Source organism: Harpegnathos saltator, unplaced genomic scaffold (genome assembly GCF_003227715.2).
Source record: "Harpegnathos saltator strain DR-91 unplaced genomic scaffold, Hsal_v8.6 scaffold53, whole genome shotgun sequence".
NCBI lineage: Eukaryota > Metazoa > Arthropoda > Insecta > Hymenoptera > Formicidae > Harpegnathos > Harpegnathos saltator.
In genome coordinates this window covers 709540-727500 of record NW_020230349.1, presented here as the reverse complement: position 1 = coordinate 727500, position 17961 = coordinate 709540, and the positions used below count along the sequence as shown (strand labels likewise).

General features: G+C 47.1%; 1 protein-coding gene across 2 annotated transcripts in view; it reads left to right on the top strand.

Moving 5' to 3' along the window:
• LOC105191142 (protein cortex) overlaps window positions 1-7077 on the top strand; it is a 41320-nt gene extending 34243 nt beyond the window's left edge. For both annotated transcript variants that reach the window (XM_025303116.1, XM_011154333.3), the window contains exons 3-10: window positions 3098-3376; window positions 3483-3555; window positions 3945-4121; window positions 4487-4630; window positions 4972-5143; window positions 5468-5675; window positions 5944-6259; window positions 6361-7077. In XM_025303116.1, coding sequence (XP_025158901.1) covers window positions 3098-3376; window positions 3483-3555; window positions 3945-4121; window positions 4487-4630; window positions 4972-5143; window positions 5468-5675; window positions 5944-6259; window positions 6361-6494 — 1503 coding nt within the window. In that variant the 3' untranslated portion in view covers window positions 6495-7077. The remainder of the gene's footprint in view (window positions 1-3097; window positions 3377-3482; window positions 3556-3944; window positions 4122-4486; window positions 4631-4971; window positions 5144-5467; window positions 5676-5943; window positions 6260-6360) is intronic.
• The last annotated feature ends 10884 nt before the right edge of the window (window positions 7078-17961 follow it).

The window sequence follows — 17961 nt, the reverse complement described above, 5'->3', positions numbered from 1 at the left end:
TTTTCGTAATACAAAAAGAATATATTTATGCTGTTTTAGAGTTTCACGATAGAATTCGAAACGTTTATTTTTAAGTATGTATGAGAGTTATGATATATAATATAATATAATATAATATAATATAAATATGTATATTATACATTTTGCATATTTGTGTACAACATATTTATTTATTTCATTTAAATAATAACAATTATAATGATGAATTATATTATAATTACTTATAATTCTATACGATTCACACATGACAGTTGTACAAATGCAAGAAGAAAAGCATGTAATACGATTGACGTGATAATTATTATATTGTATTATTATTATAGAATAAAGTACACACACATCAAGTACAAGTAAATACGGGAGAACGCAGTTCTCCCTTTGCCGTTAAATATAGAAAATATCAGAAAAGTCAAGGTATGTGTGAGCAAGCAGTTTCAGTATCAGAGAGAGAGAGAGAGAGAGAGAGAGAGAGAGAGGGAGAGAGAGAGAGAGAGAGAGAGAGAGAGAGAGAGAGAGAGAGAGAGAGAGAGAGAGAGAGAGAGAGAGAGAGAGAGAGGTCGCAGTGTCCATTCGTCCAATGCACACGGCTCATTTGTCAATGGTCAATTAATTAATCGGTCAATTAATCGTAGCTCGCGTAGCGGCGTAAACTCGAGAACAAAACGGACAAAGCGGACCGATGTCGGTCGTATTTAATTCGTTGATAGCAAAGCTGCGGTGGATTCGCTGACTAGCAGCTCATTTGTCCCCTTCCTCAGCGACTATTCGTCTGCTGCCAATCGCGTCATGTGGCCCCCTGATGGCCCACCTGGCCCAACCTCTTGGCGTCCGACGGGAGCCAATCGCGTGTCTAACGTACGATCTAATGCCGCGCTCGTGTAACGGGTGTCGAAAGTGGAGGGAGATGGTCACACTTACATGACGAGTCGCCTGGATACGAGACGAGACCGCGGCACGGCGGTTCAAGTTCTGCGTCAATAATGACGCGCCTGAGATATGCCCCGAATATATCGCGCGATATATTCATCGAAATTGAACGTTTAAACGAGAGACGACGATCAATTATTGTCATTATACACATCATACACATCACCGTAATTATCATCGTAAAATTACGTAGACACACATGTAGTGACATATATTGTCGGCACGAGAGTGCAGGCCGAGAGTTTCTCAAGTTTCCGCTTCCAACGTCATGTCTGATTTTCAGCTCTCGATTGTCGCTCCCTCGAGTAAACGATTCGAATTTTCGTCAACTTTGTAAACTCGTCGTCACACTCTGCTACACTCTGTCCATAATGCTTTATTATTCGTCTCGCACCGTCCGCAGTGTCGCAGTGTCCGCATTACGTAGACGGTTTTCTTCAATCGTCTGACCTGCGTCACGCACGTGTACGTGCATCTCGCGAGAAAAGGCGCTCCCGAGCGATTTTGTAAAAGTTACAACTTAATTTTTTATACATTTTACTTTATACACGTGCGCGAACGCGAGCGCGAGCGCACGCGCACCCGGGAGCATTTTTCGAGTGTACGTGAGATCGGTCCAGCCGCGGGAATCAGGTTCGGTAGCTTGTCCCATCCATCACTAACCCGGACAGCCAGATGTTCGCAGGGGGTCACAATGGTCGTATAAGGTATTACCCCTTCGTGCATAATGCCGCTAGCACAAAATTATCCAGCGACGACCCTCCCCGCGCTATAGGCCGGCCGTAGCGGCACGGACGTAGAAAATTTTGGATTTTACGTCTGGTAGGATCTTTTCTCGTTCCACCGTCGACGCAGCAGCAGCCGCAACGGAGCCTCTCTCTCTCTCTCTCTCTCTCTCTCTCTCTCTCTCTCTCTCTCTCTCTCTCTCTCTCTCTCTCTCTCTCTCTCTCTCTCTCTCTTTCAACAAGAAAAGAGAATATCACGGCTTCTGCGACCTTGTCCATTATCCATGGTATTACCAATGAGCGACTGATGAAAACGCATCAGCCGCCCGTTTGGAGCTCGCCAAACTCGCCAAAGTCGCTTCGCAAATACTAGACGAGAGAAAGAGATGATTAATCTCGTTAAATTTTGTAATTACTTTTTATTTTTATGTAAGTTACATCCTTCTTTGTTTTTGTCGCAAAACACTGTCTGTGGCGCACTTGCTGCAAAAATGATTATTTCACGAATATTAAAGTTTTTTTTCTCTCAGCCTACATACATTTACATTTACGTACGTAACATTACATAATGTACTGGCTCTCTTTGGCTTGTGCTCGCTCGTTTAAAACTTTCTCTCTCTCTCTCTCTCTCTCACTCTCTCTCTCTCTGTCACTCTGTCACACTAAAAAAGAGACGGTGCGTCGCCGTCCGCGGATAGAAAGAACGTGCGCTGGTTGCGCATGGGTGATCGCGGTAGCTCTAGAGTTTCTTACGAATATATTGTCTCCTGGACTCTCTCTCTCTCTCTCTCTCTCTCTCTCTCTCTCTCGACCGACCGACCGACCGACCGACCGACCGATCGACCGACCGACCGAGGAGCATCCCCTGTGAGAGACTGAGAGAGTTTTGCCGCAGGTGGTACAGCCCACGAACGAGAGACACGGCGCGGCGGCGCAACGTGGCGTGGCGTTTTCGCATCACACGCGTCGTCGTACGCTGACCGGTTCGCGGCGGCCCGCCAAGCCGCGTACCGCGTTGCGTCGAGCCGAGCCGTGTCGGGTCGCTCGACGCCAATTCACCGTGGGAATGAAGCTTTCAATTAGCCGCGACGTCGTAACCGGTTAAACGGTAATTAATCGATCAAGGTAATGTCCCCGAAATTGCTTTTCGTGTGAAGTAAGAGAGTGAGAGAGAGAGTGAGAGAGAGAGAGAGAGAGAGAGAGAGAGAGAGAGAGAGAGAGAGCGCGCACGCCAAATATACGCGTCGCCTCCTATGCCATGAAAAATGTCAAAGATGCACGCCGATTTTTATCATTTTTTTCAATGATGAACCTCGAGGTACCAGTGTTTGTAGTCCAAGTAGGATTTGATTTATTATCTCGGATTTATTTAGAATTCAATAAAAAAGTCAACAATCAACGCAGTGAGAACGCGGAGAGTAATGCTGCTGATAAATTTTCTTCAGATCAATCCTCGCCTATGGTTTCTACCATCCATCTCCCATCAAGCGACTGCCGACGAGAGTCGCGAGCGATGTCATACTCAGGACTTATGTATGGCAAAGCCAGACGATGGAAAAACTGTTCGAGTGAGACCGGGTCTACCGATTGTGAGAAGAATTTATCCCGGCGACAGATTCATACCACGTCGACACGGTTACAATTTTCAAGCGGCGTCATATCACTTGTCAACGCGGCAACTCGACGATTCGGAGAATAAAAGGGAGATAGACTATTGTAAACAGGTGCGCGCAAATGCGCGAAAAGCACCCGATCCAAAAGTCATCCATTGATATCCATCATCCTGATCATCGCGACACACTGATACTACTATTCTTCTTGTAAAAATAGGTCGAGTTGCTGGACGTTACGTACCAACGCGAAGCTATGCGTGCAATGATGATGAGTCAGGAATGCGTGCCAGGTAATAATCTTTAATTGAATTGTAATAAAATCGAAGCGTAATCTGCGCGAAACCTCTACAAGTAAGTATATATATATATATATATATATACACACGTAATATGATCGATATCTCATTCGTTGCGTTAAGTAAGTTTTAAAGAATTTTAAGCTCTATGAAGATCAGGTCAGATGTCGAACCTAATGTAATTATACAATTATTTGTGTGTGTGTGTGTGTGTGTGTGTATACTCATCGAATGAATGTTTTTTTTCCTCGCTCCCGAAACAATTATTTTTTTCAGCCGAGGGAGAAAAGTTCCAGATTTCTTTAAAATTTATTTGTCAAAAGCGCAAAACATTTCTCGTCGGTTCTCCGTTCGATTGTTATCATTTCGTGACAAATCGGCAGGTTTGAGTCAGAGGAGGATCCTGCAGACCTCTGTCGAGCTTTGTCCCCGAGGTTCGAACAATTCTGCCACGCAAGGGCGCTCGGAATCCGAAACAAAGGGAAAATGGAAGTGCGCGCCACGCAAAAAGCGTCTGATAAAAAGCGCGGAGAAGATGCTGAGCTTGTCAGCCGATCAAAGTACGTTGAGTTCAAGTAAGCCTTGAAGATTTTAGCATCATAGAGACATTAGCAAGACCGCTCGCACGTTGGATGCCATTACGGTCACCAATGATCCTGCAGCCGCTACAGCACTGCGCTGTGTCTCGTTGAGTTACGCGGACAAACTTGCATTGCTTGCACATGAATAATATCGGTTTAATCGGTTAAATGTCGGTCAACGAGACGAGACAAAGGCAAAAATATGCGCGAAAATATGTTTTGACTTTGACAATTTTAATCTCGTCAGTTGAGCTCCTGCCGATCAAATCAATGCGACAACCACAACACGCGTTGATCAACGTCTCTTATGTTGGGATTTCTCTTCTTTTTTTTCAATATTGAAGTTATTGCTCGACCAATTGACTGGAGCTGCATGGACGTGTTCGTAGTGGGTTGTCAGAACGGTTTGACGATATACGACAGCAATGGCACAATGTTGGATACGTTACTCTCGGACATTCCTTCCGTCGTTAAGTGGAGTAACGATGGTAAGCATATTTAATCATACGAAAAGAGAAAGTAGCAATACACACATAGCGGCGCACACGCGTGTATGTGTGTGTGTGTGTGTGTGTGTGTTTGTGCCGATAAAAGCGAAAGCGTTTATTTCTTGGCAAATTACATTTCCTATTTCCTGAATGGAATGAGAAATGGAAGGAGAATTGATTTGATGACTGTGCAACGCTATCTCCCTCCACCTACACCTTCCATCGCCATGAGATCGCGCACGCATATATTGCAACCTATATAATATATAATAACTCAATATTACAATGTACAATAATTCGATAATGATAACAGCGCGACCGTACGCGTATCTTGATTTCAGGTGTCAAGATAGCATGCACGTTTCCCAGTTCAAAGGAGCTCAGGCTCTACGATTCACAAAAGAAAAAGTTTCTATGGAGTGTTCCCTGTTTCTGTTCTTTCCACACATTTGTAGCCTCGTCGTGCAGGAATTGTTGCATCTGTTGGTCTCACGACGATCGTCTGATTGTAACGTAAATATATCAATTCGTGCCGCGTCAACTATAACTATAATTTGAAGCACTGTCGGGAATTCAAGCAAGTATTCGAAATGCGAATCTTTCTCTCTGTCTCTTCCGATCTCGTAACTTGAGAGCGTCGGTCCTCCTCCCATCCCTGACGACACTGAACCATGCACCACGCGCCGTGTTGACAATTTTAGTGCAAGCCGACTCGCATAGCGACTCGCAAGTTGAATGATCGATAGTGCAATCAGATTAATGATAAACCATCCAAGCCAAAGTAACAACGCTACAGCGTTGAATGCAAACAATAAGAAATAATGACGTCGCACGCAGCTCATGCTCGGGCACGCTATCGGTACTACAATCGAGCACAGGCAAGGTGCTGCAGAGGAAACACGCGCACTTCTCTAACATCATGACCCTGAACTTCTCGTCCAATTTCAAGTATCTCGTGTCAACTGCGAAAGACAATTGCGTCCGTATACATACCTGGCCGAATTTAACAGATTGGTACAATATCGAGTTTCCCACTTTTGTGAAGGTAAGCTCAGCAGCATCGAGCCGAGTCCAAGCCAAGTCCTCGGACTCGTTGTGCAAGATGAAATGGCTGTGTGTTGATTGTAGCGAGAGACCCGAGTCAAAGTTTCGCTTTGGCTCCGCTCCACTCCACCACATCTTCTCGTCTTGGGCATCTGGACTTGGGGGAAGATTTCTTTTGTCTTTGATAATACAATTTAACAGTGCAATAATGCAAACGCGACGATCGAGATGCGGGGAAATGCACTTATCGTTCGTCGTATACTCGACAGGCGGTGGCGTGGCATCCAGAAAAGTCCGGACTGCTTTGCATAGGAGGATCAAAGGACGCCTCGTTGTCGTTGTGGAACGTTAACACGTACGCGATGATAGACTACCTACCTGCAAAGTTTCAAGGTTGCGTGGAAAATCTCGCCTGGAACAAATTAAGCGGCGAGCTGCTCGTACATTGGTCGTACGCGGTAGGGAGGAAACGACACTCCGTCTTTCCGATCCTCGCCAATTTCGAACGGGTAGTCGACGCGATACCGCTGGATAAAGACGAACAACTCTCCTTCCTCAAGTTTAACGCCGCGCATAAGCAGCTAGGTATACGTATGATGATGACAAACAGCGGCGTCAATATTTCTCGCTCTTTATGTCCTCTACTGACATCCTCAAGCTGACCTTTTTGACGCTTTTTGTTACAGTGACATGCTGCAACGACGTGTTTTCGATATGGAATTTTTTCGGCGATGAAAAACCGCCGGGAACGCAATGTCGGCCTCTTTACAGTACCGCGAAGGTGCGAGGAGATATTGTCCGAAGCAATTGGATTCGATGATTGTCCGAAGAGATTACCCTATTACTACGGGAATGTTGTTTGTTTCCATCCTTTTAATATCAATTCGTATCAAAGGATATACTAATGGTGGTGTGTGCGCTTAATGTGGTGAGATGTAACATTGTGTTCGGTGCTATCTGTTCGAAATTGACCAAAACCAAAGACCAAAGAAACACGGAGCGTCGTTCCCTCCCTACCGCGTGCGATGTTCGACAATGTCCACGACAAGTTCGCCGCTCAATTTGTCCCAGGCTAGATTTTTCACGCAACCTTGAAAGGTTGACTTTGCAGGATAGGTAATCTATCCTGCATCGCGTATGTATTAATGTTCCATAGTGACAACGAGATTGTCGTTGTGTGGAATATTAACACGTACGCGCGACGATAGCAAAGCAGTCCGGACTTTTCTGCTGCTGGACGCCACCGCCTGTCAAGTATATAACGAAATATATGCTTCCTCGCATTACATGTAACATGTATCATACACACACACACACACACCACACACATTAATATATCCTTTCGCATCCAAATTTTACATTTTGTACATTGTGTTTTATTTATTTTGCAACATACACACATGCACGCATACATTTTACAACGCATTTGTAATGAGAAATATAATATTCCTTAATAGTTTAATAAATTTAAAAGTTAGTTTTTGTCGACCCGCTTGATACATTTTTCCCAAGAATCGTAAGAAAATGAAATTTTACGGAGCGGAAACTCGATTAGAGAGTTAACGAGTCGATCTATTTGCATTTATACATAACGTAACAATTTGGATAAAGAGAAGAGAAATATTGCGACTTTCTATTATTTCATTTCGAGATAAGCGAGATCGAGGTAGCCGATGATATATGTGAATTAGGCACAGACACCATGTGGAACCTCATGCTCGAATGAAAATCCATGTAAACAAGTACGATCTGAGAGAGGATCGTAAAAGGAGGATGGTTCTCGACTGGTAACTGGTCGCGTTGCCGCGACAATTAACGCGAGATTAACGCGCGCGAACGATTACGTTTCGCTGAACCTCAACGAGATATTGAAAGATCCATTTCGAGGCGTTGATTTAGCGACGCGTTTACAGTGCTGCACCAGCCACGTCGCGCGAAATGCTATCTCTCTCGCTTATCTATCGACCGATCGAAGATGGAGAGAGCTAGCCTGCTGCGCGTGTTAAGGATTTAAAAGCTGTGCTGCGGTAGCAGTAGAGCGCAGTAAAACGCGGAGGGATGCGCTGGAAAAGATGCGCGAAACCGAAAGTGGAATTACGAAATGCGAATTGTGAAAAACATTTCTCCAACAAACGACGATGTTTTCCCCGACGTTGAAGTCGAAACGCTTGTCAAGCCTCTTCTCAAGTCCCCTCGACTCATCCTTTCTCTCTCTCGGTCTCTCTCTCTCTCTCTCTCTCTCTCTCTCTCTCTCTCTCTCTCTCTCTCTCTCTCTCTCTCTCTCTCTCTCTCTCTCGGTCTCTCTCTCTCTCTCTCTCGCTCTCTCTCTCTCTCGGTCTCTCTCTCGGTCTCTCTCTCTCGGTCTCTCTCTCTCTCTCTCTCTCTCTCTCTCTCTCTCTCTCTCTCTCTCGGTCTCGGTCTCGGTCTCGGTCTCGGTCTCGGTCTGTGCTGCGCGTTCTCACGTTGATGTTTCTGAGTCACGCACACGTGGCCGCGCGCGGGCATCATCAATGACCACGCGCTCTCGCACGCGTCAGCTATCGGCGACGGCTGCTTGTGTCGGTGCCCCGGCTTCGTCGTACCGCCCACACACGCGGAATACACGCGAGAGTGCACGCGAGGCGAAGGCGAAGGCGAAGGCGAAGGCGAAGGCGCGCGCGCGCGCATTTCGCAACGCGCGAAGAATGCCGCGAGCGCAGCTGCGCGTCGCTCGCTCGCACACTCGTATGTAGGTACGTACATACTGTTGCTCCTCTCAGCATCCGGATTCCAATCCCGGACGGAAACCCGGACGGAGCATATATCGCGGATCGGAGCAAGCCGAGGGACCGAAGAGGACGAAGAGAGCGGCGATTTGCCGAATTGCTGAGAGATATTCTCGCTCGCGTTCTCTCGCCCGCGCCCGCGTCCGCGCCCTCGCCTCGTTGTCTGCGAAGAAAGAGCCCTCGGAGAGAAGCCGGAATTCGGTAGTGATATAACGGTATACGACGGCAAGCGGGGCGTAGGCGGACGTCCTTGATCCGGCAATAGCAATCGAGACTCTCCTCGCCGTGGTGTTCTCTCCCCTTCGTCGGGCTTGTTCCTCTCGTCTCGTCCTCCACCCCCCCGCCTGATTGGGCCGCGATGGAACTGGATTGCAGGACCGGTCGCAGTCACGTGTCGATGACTTTAGCAGGAATCGATGACCGGGGAAGTCAGTACCCTCCTCTTCCTCCCTCTCTCTCTCCCTCTCTCTCTCTCTCTCTCTCTCTCCCCTCCCCTCTCTCTCTCTCTCTCTCTCCCTCCCTCTCTCCCTCTCTCCCTCACCCCTCCCCCTCTCACTCTCTGGTCGATTGGGCGGGAAGGAAAAATCTCAAAACTCGCTCCCGCGTGCGCGACCGCCGAACACGATCCACGATTAACAGATTCGTACAATTTCGAGAGACGCGCAATTTTCTATACGCGACACCGAGCAACAGAGAGGAGCCGAAGATCCCATTTTTCGTCAGTCCCTCCGCGCCGTGGAGTTCTCCGCCGCGCCGCGTGTCCGTTCATGTTGAATCCGGAGGATCGGAGAGACGCGATCTCGTTCCGCGTTGTGAGGATGTTATTTATAGGATCGTCGCGCGCGCGCGCGCGCGAGCGCGCGCGAGCGCGCGCGAGCGCGCAGTGTACAGAGTTCGTATGTTACGATACTTGCGTCGATTCGTAGACGTGCATATAGCGAAGGTATCGAGCCTGCGTACGACTCGTGAGAATATTCGGTTATCCAGTTAATTTTCTAACGAGCTCCGATTTTAACGAATCTTGGCACGTTTGTAGAATACTTCAAAATCAAGAGAGGCGTGTATTTTCTTTCCTTCTTCCGCGCACGCGCGCGCTCAAGTTTACGGAGCGAAACTATTACTCTTTAGAAAAGAAAGCAAACTTCTCTCACTATCACACGTAAATAGACTTTTTGGTAATAATCTTCCAAAATATACGCCGATATGTGAAACAATGCCTCGTGAATAGCGGCCACCGTGCGGCAAGCGCGGATCAGCGAGAGAGAGAGAGAGAGAGAGAGAGAGAGAGAGCTGCGCGAATAATTTCGCGTCATTAATAATCTTACCGACAAACTGGCGCTACCATTTAAACGATCTTGCGAGCGCATGCTCGCAATCGATCATTCGCGCATCACGAAGGGCTGACAAATTATTGTCCAACGTAATGTATCGCTTATTATAACGTAATGTATCATTCGCTCGCTCTCGCACGCGTTAGCGAACTGCCGTGCTGGCATTGATTGCTCGATTGAATCGTTGGAGGAAAATAAATCTCGCGTCCATGCTGAACGTACCGCGAACGTGCGCGAGCCGCTTAGAAAGCACACGAAACACCATTCATTCCTTCAAAGCTAATTTTCGCGCAAATTATGCGCAAACGTTTAACGCTAAAAATTCAAGTTTTAAGAACGATACACTGGTCGTGGTATCGAAGTAGACTGACCACGATGCAGCATTTAGATCTTTCAATTATTACATAATAGAAAATACGCGCATCGGTTTTGGCGTAAAGACATAGAGGAAATCTTTATCATACTTTTGTCATACAGTCGATCAAACGACTGATTGCCTGAAAATATTCCAATACTGAAATTTTGAAAAATTTATCAACCTACGGTGGTAGGTTAGGTTCTCCTGTCACATAGCGACGCATACAAAAACGCGTATTACAATTTGTGCGCGCGCGCGAGAGCGAGCGAGAGAGAGAGAGAGAGAGGGAGGGAGGGAGGGAGGGAGGGAGGGAGGGAGAGAGAGAGAGAGAGAGAGAGAGAGAGAGAGAGAGAGAAAAAAGTTTTTCGCTTAACAGCGCGCACTTAAAGCTGTGGCGATGGTCGTTTCATAAGTCGTTTCATAGCTCGTACTTGCTCCCTTCGCTCGCCAGGAAACCCCATGAGCCGATGAATACGAGTCCGCGCCGTTTTTCAACGTTACCGTGCAGCCCCGCAATACACATTGTGGTCGTCGCAGCGCGTCGGTGAAACGCCAAAGTGCCGAGTAATCGTTTCTTGCCGAGTGTTCTTTCCGAGTGCTATTTTTCTACTTTTCTTGCGCTCGAAGGGGCGACAGAAAAGTGTGCGACATGTGCTGACAGACGCGTAACGATATATAAAATGTTTTGCTGCCTCTTTTGAGCCAATATTTCTTACGCTGTATTATCTTTGTATATTGCGCTTTAAAAAGTTGCTTACACGGGTATTGGATGTTAAAACGAGAATCAACGACAGACAAGAGGATCAACTTCTTGAAACTGGCTTCTACACAAAACGAATCGTACAACTCGACCGGTCATCAGCATCGGCAATAAGAATCGCTTCCTCATAACTTGACCAAGTTGACCGGTTAAGTAGACTATTAGCGTAACTTATGATACAACCGATTGGAAATTCAGTGGAAATTATGTCCGTGTGTCAGAGATGAGGAAACAAGATTCCATTCATTTTCTATATAAAAAGAAAATATGTTTACGCACGTATCGACGAATGTCAATTTCGTACATATATTATAATTACTACTCACCCCAAAGGAAAGAATTTGTTTTTCGAATTCGAAAAGTTGAGAATATTCGAATATTTCAGCAGTCCAGTACAAATCCGATGCAAATCAATTGTTCGTACGAAATTTGATTCGCAAATTTGTGCGATACAGACACGCACGAACCTTTATAATTATCCGAGTTATCCGTAATAGACACCATCTTTACCGACTGTCTCGAAACATTGTAATTCGCCGTTTCGAGTCCGGCGCGAGTGTGAACGCAGTCTCTTTCTCTGCAATATCGACCGAGCAGAATTGGAGATTGTTGCGTTTGACTATAGGATGATTCAAAAAGAATTGAACTCATTTACCAATGTGTGTCTGGGAGTGAGAAAATATTTATTCCCTTTAAATCATATCTATAATATCGCTCCGTTCGGCGGATCAAATCATCGAAGCACGATGTATTTCTGGAATAAAAAGATGAATCTGATCTATTCGATCCTGCAAACGTTCAAACGATTGACAAGATAAGACAAAACGACATTACTATGCGCGCGAAAAAGGCAAAAGTCGGAAATGTACAAAAAAATGTACGTCGCAAATAACGGACTTGGGCCGTTGTCGTTGTTCCGAATCTCTCGCGTATCGACCTGTCTACATTTATTTGACTCAAGTAGGCATAAAACGTTCACTCGGTATTTGTACAATCCGCCGATCCAATGTGGATTATCATTTAGATTGTTTGCAAAATTGCAGATCAAGTGCAGTCACGCGCGCACAAAAATAGCAAAATAGAATGTGCGTGAGTGCGCGAGCGTTCGCACTGCGTTCGAAAAGAAATTTGCATCGGTAGAAGCGCCTCGTTGGGTCCCTCCCCTCGCCCTCTGGGTCTCTATTCGATCCGTCGATTTTACGGATAATTTATAAAGAAGCATTTTATAAAGGAGATCTGTGTGAAAGGTGTACGAAAGGGCGTGGTCGACCATTCACGGTTGACCACTGGACCACTGTGGCCCACAGTGGGTCCAGTTTACGGTCGAGCAATTGCGACATCGTCGTATCGACAACGTCGGCCGACTGGTTCGACCACTAGCGATTATTCGATATCCGCCAACCTCGTTCTCGTAATTTTCTGACTCTGCGCAACTCGCCCCTCCCAAGTGCAAAACGTTCCTGTCGTCCTTTGGGCCAAAAGTCACGTCGCGAGAAAGCGTCTCTTACATTTCTCAGACGTGAGGAAAAGAGAAGAGGAGAGATAAAGAGTAAAAGAAATCGTCGCGCAAGGACGACGGCGCGAGTCAGAGGAGTTTATTCCAAACATATTCCAATATGTTTGTCCGTGTTTACTAAATTTATTCCCTCGGGAATAAACGTCGGTTTCTCCCGCGCGATTGTCGCGTATAGATAGATGTATTCTCTCGAAAGAATGCGATTTTTTCCCTCCTCTTTTTTCCTTGTGCATCTCCTTCTATTTGACAGATATTTGCGGCACAGGTCCCCCCGCCGCCGCCGCCGCCGCCGCGGACCTGTTTACGCGATTTAGTGTTGCTCTTAGAACTGTATTTAGTAAGTCGTGTGCAGTCGTATCAAAGAGCAGATTATTTATATCACTTATTTATAAGATACACTCGCACAGGGAGATTACAAATTAGAATCTTGGAGAGTCAGTGCGACGAACGAATATCGAGACACGGTTTACTTATGTTTCGTAACGCGACGACTAATTACAACGAAACTTATCCGAGACGAAGCTGCACCGCATACCGATTTATCGTCGACACATCGCGCGTCGTTAACATAACGATGCGCGTGCGTATACGAAACTTTTAAATATCATACGTGACCGTCGGTCATGGAGAAAAAATTGCGAAAAGGTGCTCGACGATGGAAGGTCTTAAGTGGGGCAAATATTTCCACTCCTGTTTGTTCGAAACAACGAGCATCGTGCGAAGCTCAGCAAAAAATTTCGAATGAATGATTTGCGATGCCAAAGTTTGTTGAAAATACCTCGAAACACGTACGCGATGAGCTCGAATGTTTTTTTTCTTTATTTCTTTTTTTTCTTAAGTTGCTGTATAAAATATTATGATGAACTCAAGTAAATAAGTTGACTGAGTTTATATAATTAGTGCAAAAGAAGAAAAGGTGATGAGGATTGAAGAAAGAAATATAAAGAATGAGATTTGTACTTTTTCCCTCGAGAAGAAGGAAGAATGACAGGGAGAGAGGAAGGGAGAGACAGAGAGAGACAGAGAGAGAGAGAGAGAGAGAGAGAGAGAGAGAGAGAGAGAGAGAGAGAGAGAGAGAAAGGAAACCAACGAGGGATGAAGGAGCAAGAGGAAGGGGCGAAAGAGAAAGAGAGAAAGGTAAACTAGAGCAAAGGTCTCTGAACCGGAGCCCGTGTGTACGAAAAAGAGAGAAGGCGATCCATCAAGATTGAAAGTGCTTTCTCTCTCTCTCTCTCTCTCCCTCCCTCCCTCCCTCCCTCCCTCCCTCTCTCCCTCCCTCCCTCTCTCCCTCTCTCCCTCTCTCTTTCTCTCTCGCGTATTCTAATATTTTGCGCATTCTATTTTTGGCAGTGGAAAGACGCGACAATTTGATCGATCCCAAACGATTACATCGCAGAGATAAAAATTAGTTTATATATGCGTTGATAGCTTTCGAATAATTAAAGATTATATCTCGAAGAATTTCATCGTCCTCGACGTAAAGAGGCAGAGAGAGAGAGAGAGAGAGAGAGAGAGAGAGAGAGAGAGAGAGAGAGTGAGGGAGAGAAAGAATCTCAATCGGTCGTGTTCGTATCCAGAAAACTCGCGCGCGCGCACGGCTAATCCGATTAACGCTGCCGTCCTGCATATATTTAGCGTCGATCGACTTCCATGACGCACTCTCTCGACTCTCGAATGCCAGACACAAATGTCAGTTGCCGCGCTTGTTTCAGAAGAAAAAATGCAGATAGTGAGATAATTATATAAATCGCATAATAGATTCCACGCACACACGCTCGAGCGCGCGGACAACCGATTTATCTAGCGAGTGATCGAAGCGTCGACCGTCTAATATTCTCCGGCTAATAGTCGCCAGCGGCTCGGGTTTGCGCCAGCCGTGCTCTGAGAGAGCAGATTTCAGATCGTTTGTCGCCGAGGTAGAAACAGCGGAGACGTGATTCACGACGGGATGTCGTGAAGCGCAAAGCGTCCAAATTTCCTCCGAGTGAAAATATATGCTTTCCAGCGAATATGACATTATTTTGTTCAGCCGCAGACTATTTCTCTCTCTCTCTTTCTCTCTCTCTCTCTCTCTCTCTCTCTCTCTCTCTCTCTCTCTCTCTGTCCGCATGTGCGCGCGCGCTAACGATTCAGGTGTACCCGGAAACATGCAAATACCGGCGTTCCGAATGCAGGACAGTTGCATAAGCGCGTACCGCGATAGCGACTAATAATCGCGCGAACCACCGCGAAACACCGCGGCTTTGAGTTATTTCACGCTCGACGAAACGCGCGTGCGCGCGCGCGCGCTTTACACCGCACTTTTTACGATTGTAATTCTCGATCAACCGCCAGGAATCCACGTGATATTATCCGTGTGCAGAGGCGCGGATATCTGAATATTTGAAAAGTTTCAATTGCGAAGAAGCCGTGCCCCCAGTCCCTTCGAGAAGCCCGAGAGAGAGAGAGAGAGAGAGAGAGCGAGCGAGAAAGAGAGAGAGAGAGAGAGAGAGAGAGAGAGAGAGAGAGAGAGAGAGAGAGAGAGAGAGAGAGAGAGAGAAGACACAGGCACAGGCACGGGGAAAGAAAATATACCGTCGCGCTCGCGTCCCGAAGGCAAGCGAAAGAAAAAGGCGAATTTCTCTCCGACGCTTCACTTTGATTCCCCCAACGAGCGATTCCTGAGCGGTCCCTGACCGAGATATCTGCAAATTTCGAAAGCGACGAGTAATTCCGTTGCGAGACCGCGATATGAAAATGCCACTAGATTCGATTCTCTTAACGGCTTCGCGCTTTGGCGCGGCGCGACGGAGAATCGAGCGCGATATGTCTCCTCGCATAATCAGAGGAAACTGGTTGTCTCCGGTGTTATACGGGTGAAACGCACGTAAGAGGAGCCGCATTGAAATTCGGTTCGCCTTGCTCGCGCGCGAAGCGCACCGCAGACAAAAGGAAAGAATAGACATATTCGCGATGCCAAGTCCGTGGCCGCGCGATAAATGCGGCACGGCCATTCCCTCGGAATGAGCACTCGTGTCGATAACGAGCACAGTTATCATGGTAGCGACGGCACTATGACTCTAAGGAGAGTCCGTTTTTAGAAACGCGAACGCGATAGGATTTCACGTCAACGCGACGAATACCGTCTTTACTTTTCTCTTATTTACCGACCGATCGATCGATCGATCTCGGACGCGCGAATGCTGACACGTCAAGCCTGATACGCGCGTGTTTTTTTATTTAATTATTGCGAGATCTGCGTTTCGTCGGAGTGACACTAGATACCGGATCGCGGTGTGCAACCTCCGCAATAAATATTGATAACAATTGCGAATGCGCGAGCGATATCGAAGCGCGGAGTTTCGCGACACGGCCGCGGCCGCGGCCGCGGCGCTGCGCTGCGCGGCCGCGGCGGAGTGATTGGGCAATCGCCGAAACGAAAAGAATCCGGTCTGCATCGATTTTGAGGTGTCGTAAAAGGCGCGTCGTCGCATTACATTGTCAAATCAAATCAGGTCGATCGTCGATCTCGCTCGTTCGCTCGTTCGCTCGTTCGCTCGTTCGCTCGTTCGCGCACTCTCGTGCTCGACTGTATAGCAGCAGAAATAAATACACCTTTCTCGCGTTTCGCGGGGTGAACGTAACGTAAGCGAGGGAGCCGCGGGCGATTATGCGGGCAGGAGGCGAGGAGAACGGAGAAAGAAGTCTGCCTCCTGTATAGTTATAGATACGGGCCAATTATTTTTTGGCGTGTTCGCGCGCGCGCGCGCGCGCGCGCACGGCACACGACGCCCGTATAGGTGTGCACCGTGATCGAGAGCGAGGTCGAGATAAGCCCGGTACCGCTGAGCTGAGCGTGTGCATTAACAAAAAAATAGACCGAGAAAAAGGAGACGAGACAGGAAAGGGGAAGGAATTAAGGGGAAGGGGAGAAAGAAGGAAAAAGGAAAAGAGAACAACGCGCGCGCGCGCGCGAGTACACGTGTCACACAAGAGAAAAGCTCTCCCCCTCCCGAGGCGCCTTATTAACGCAACGTGTCGCGCTCCTCGGAATGCCTACGAATCGGCGAAACGCCACGTCCTCGTCTTCGACTGCGTGCGACCGATAATCGTGGAGGCGAGAAGAGAGACGACGCGTGACGCGGAGAGCTGTGGACGTTATACACTTATCTGGAAGAAGAAAGGGAAGATCATATGGGACGAGGGAAGAGAAAAGGAGAGATATGCTGGGCGAGACGGGAAATTTGGTTAGAATGCGTGCGCGAGTCGACTAACTTTGTCTTTGATGACGCGGCGGTAAGTCGGATGACTGCTTGAAGAAACTGCGGAGAATCGGGATGAGATCGCGGCAGCGCCTTGCGCCTTTATCGAGAAAAATAATCGAGAAGAAGAGAAAAGAGGAAACAGCGCAACGCGTACCATGCTCGTTTTCGGCCGATTATTCCAAACGACAATTTTTGCGCGTGATTGTGTGCGTGTTTGCGACTTTATCTTATCGCGAAAATTAAAAATATCTTTCTGCCTACCGATATTGATTTTATATCAATGTGAATCAACGAATCGATCATGCGTGCGACTCTCGCAGTGTTTCCTTGAGGATACAAACTAAATCCTTCTTTGAGCCGAGAGAGAGAGAGAGAGAGAGAGAGAGAGTTAGCAAAAGTATCCAACAAGAGATGTAGGCTTTGACGGTTGAGATATATCTTCAAAACAGAGAAATCTCGGCGAATGCACTTGCATATTAACGCTGAGGGAAGGATGTAACTTTGAAGCTACTTTATGGATTGAATGTCGCGCCTCTCGATCGTTCAGGCAAAGATTACGTGCACGCAGTTGCGTGATATCAAGCGAAACACAAAACGCGAGACGGTCAACTTAAATCGGCCTTAAGTGAGCGCACAACTAGGATTTGAAATATCAAATTGCGGCAAGGCAAGGCAAAGTAAGGCAAGGCAAGGCAAGGCAAGGCGAGTCGGGTCGAGTCGGGATTTACAGTATAATCGCGCCGAGACGTGTGTGTATCGTTCTCTTTGACGCAAGACAGAGCGATCCGTTAGAGCGGGTAATTACCATTCAAGATTGCGATCGCGTTATCGCGTCTCGAGCACCGAAAACTACGCTCTGACCCGGGATTTTGGGAGATTGCATTACGTGTGAATTGATCACCCCTCCCCTCTCTCTCTCTCTCTCTCTCTCTCTCTCTCACTCTCGTCCCCAACTTTCCCCTCTCTTGAGCACGACCACTTGAGATTTTTGCGAAACGAGTCTACCTTTATCAATGCGTACAAACAGATTACCTCTGACCTCTGCCTATCGTTCACCTTCGCGCTGTGGATAAATAGCCGCTCTTTTCGCTAAACTGCGTTATTCGTTACAGAAAGGACGCGAGTCATCAAGTAACGAACTCTCCCGAAAAGAAAGAAATTGTTACGATCGCTTTTATGCTCTCTCTCTCTCTCTCTCTCTCTCTCTCTCTCTCTCTCTCTCTCTCTCTCTCTCTCTCTCTCTCTCTCTCTCTATCTCTCTCTCTTACCTAGATGAATACAGCGTGTCGCGCATCGTATAAATGTTGTAAAAT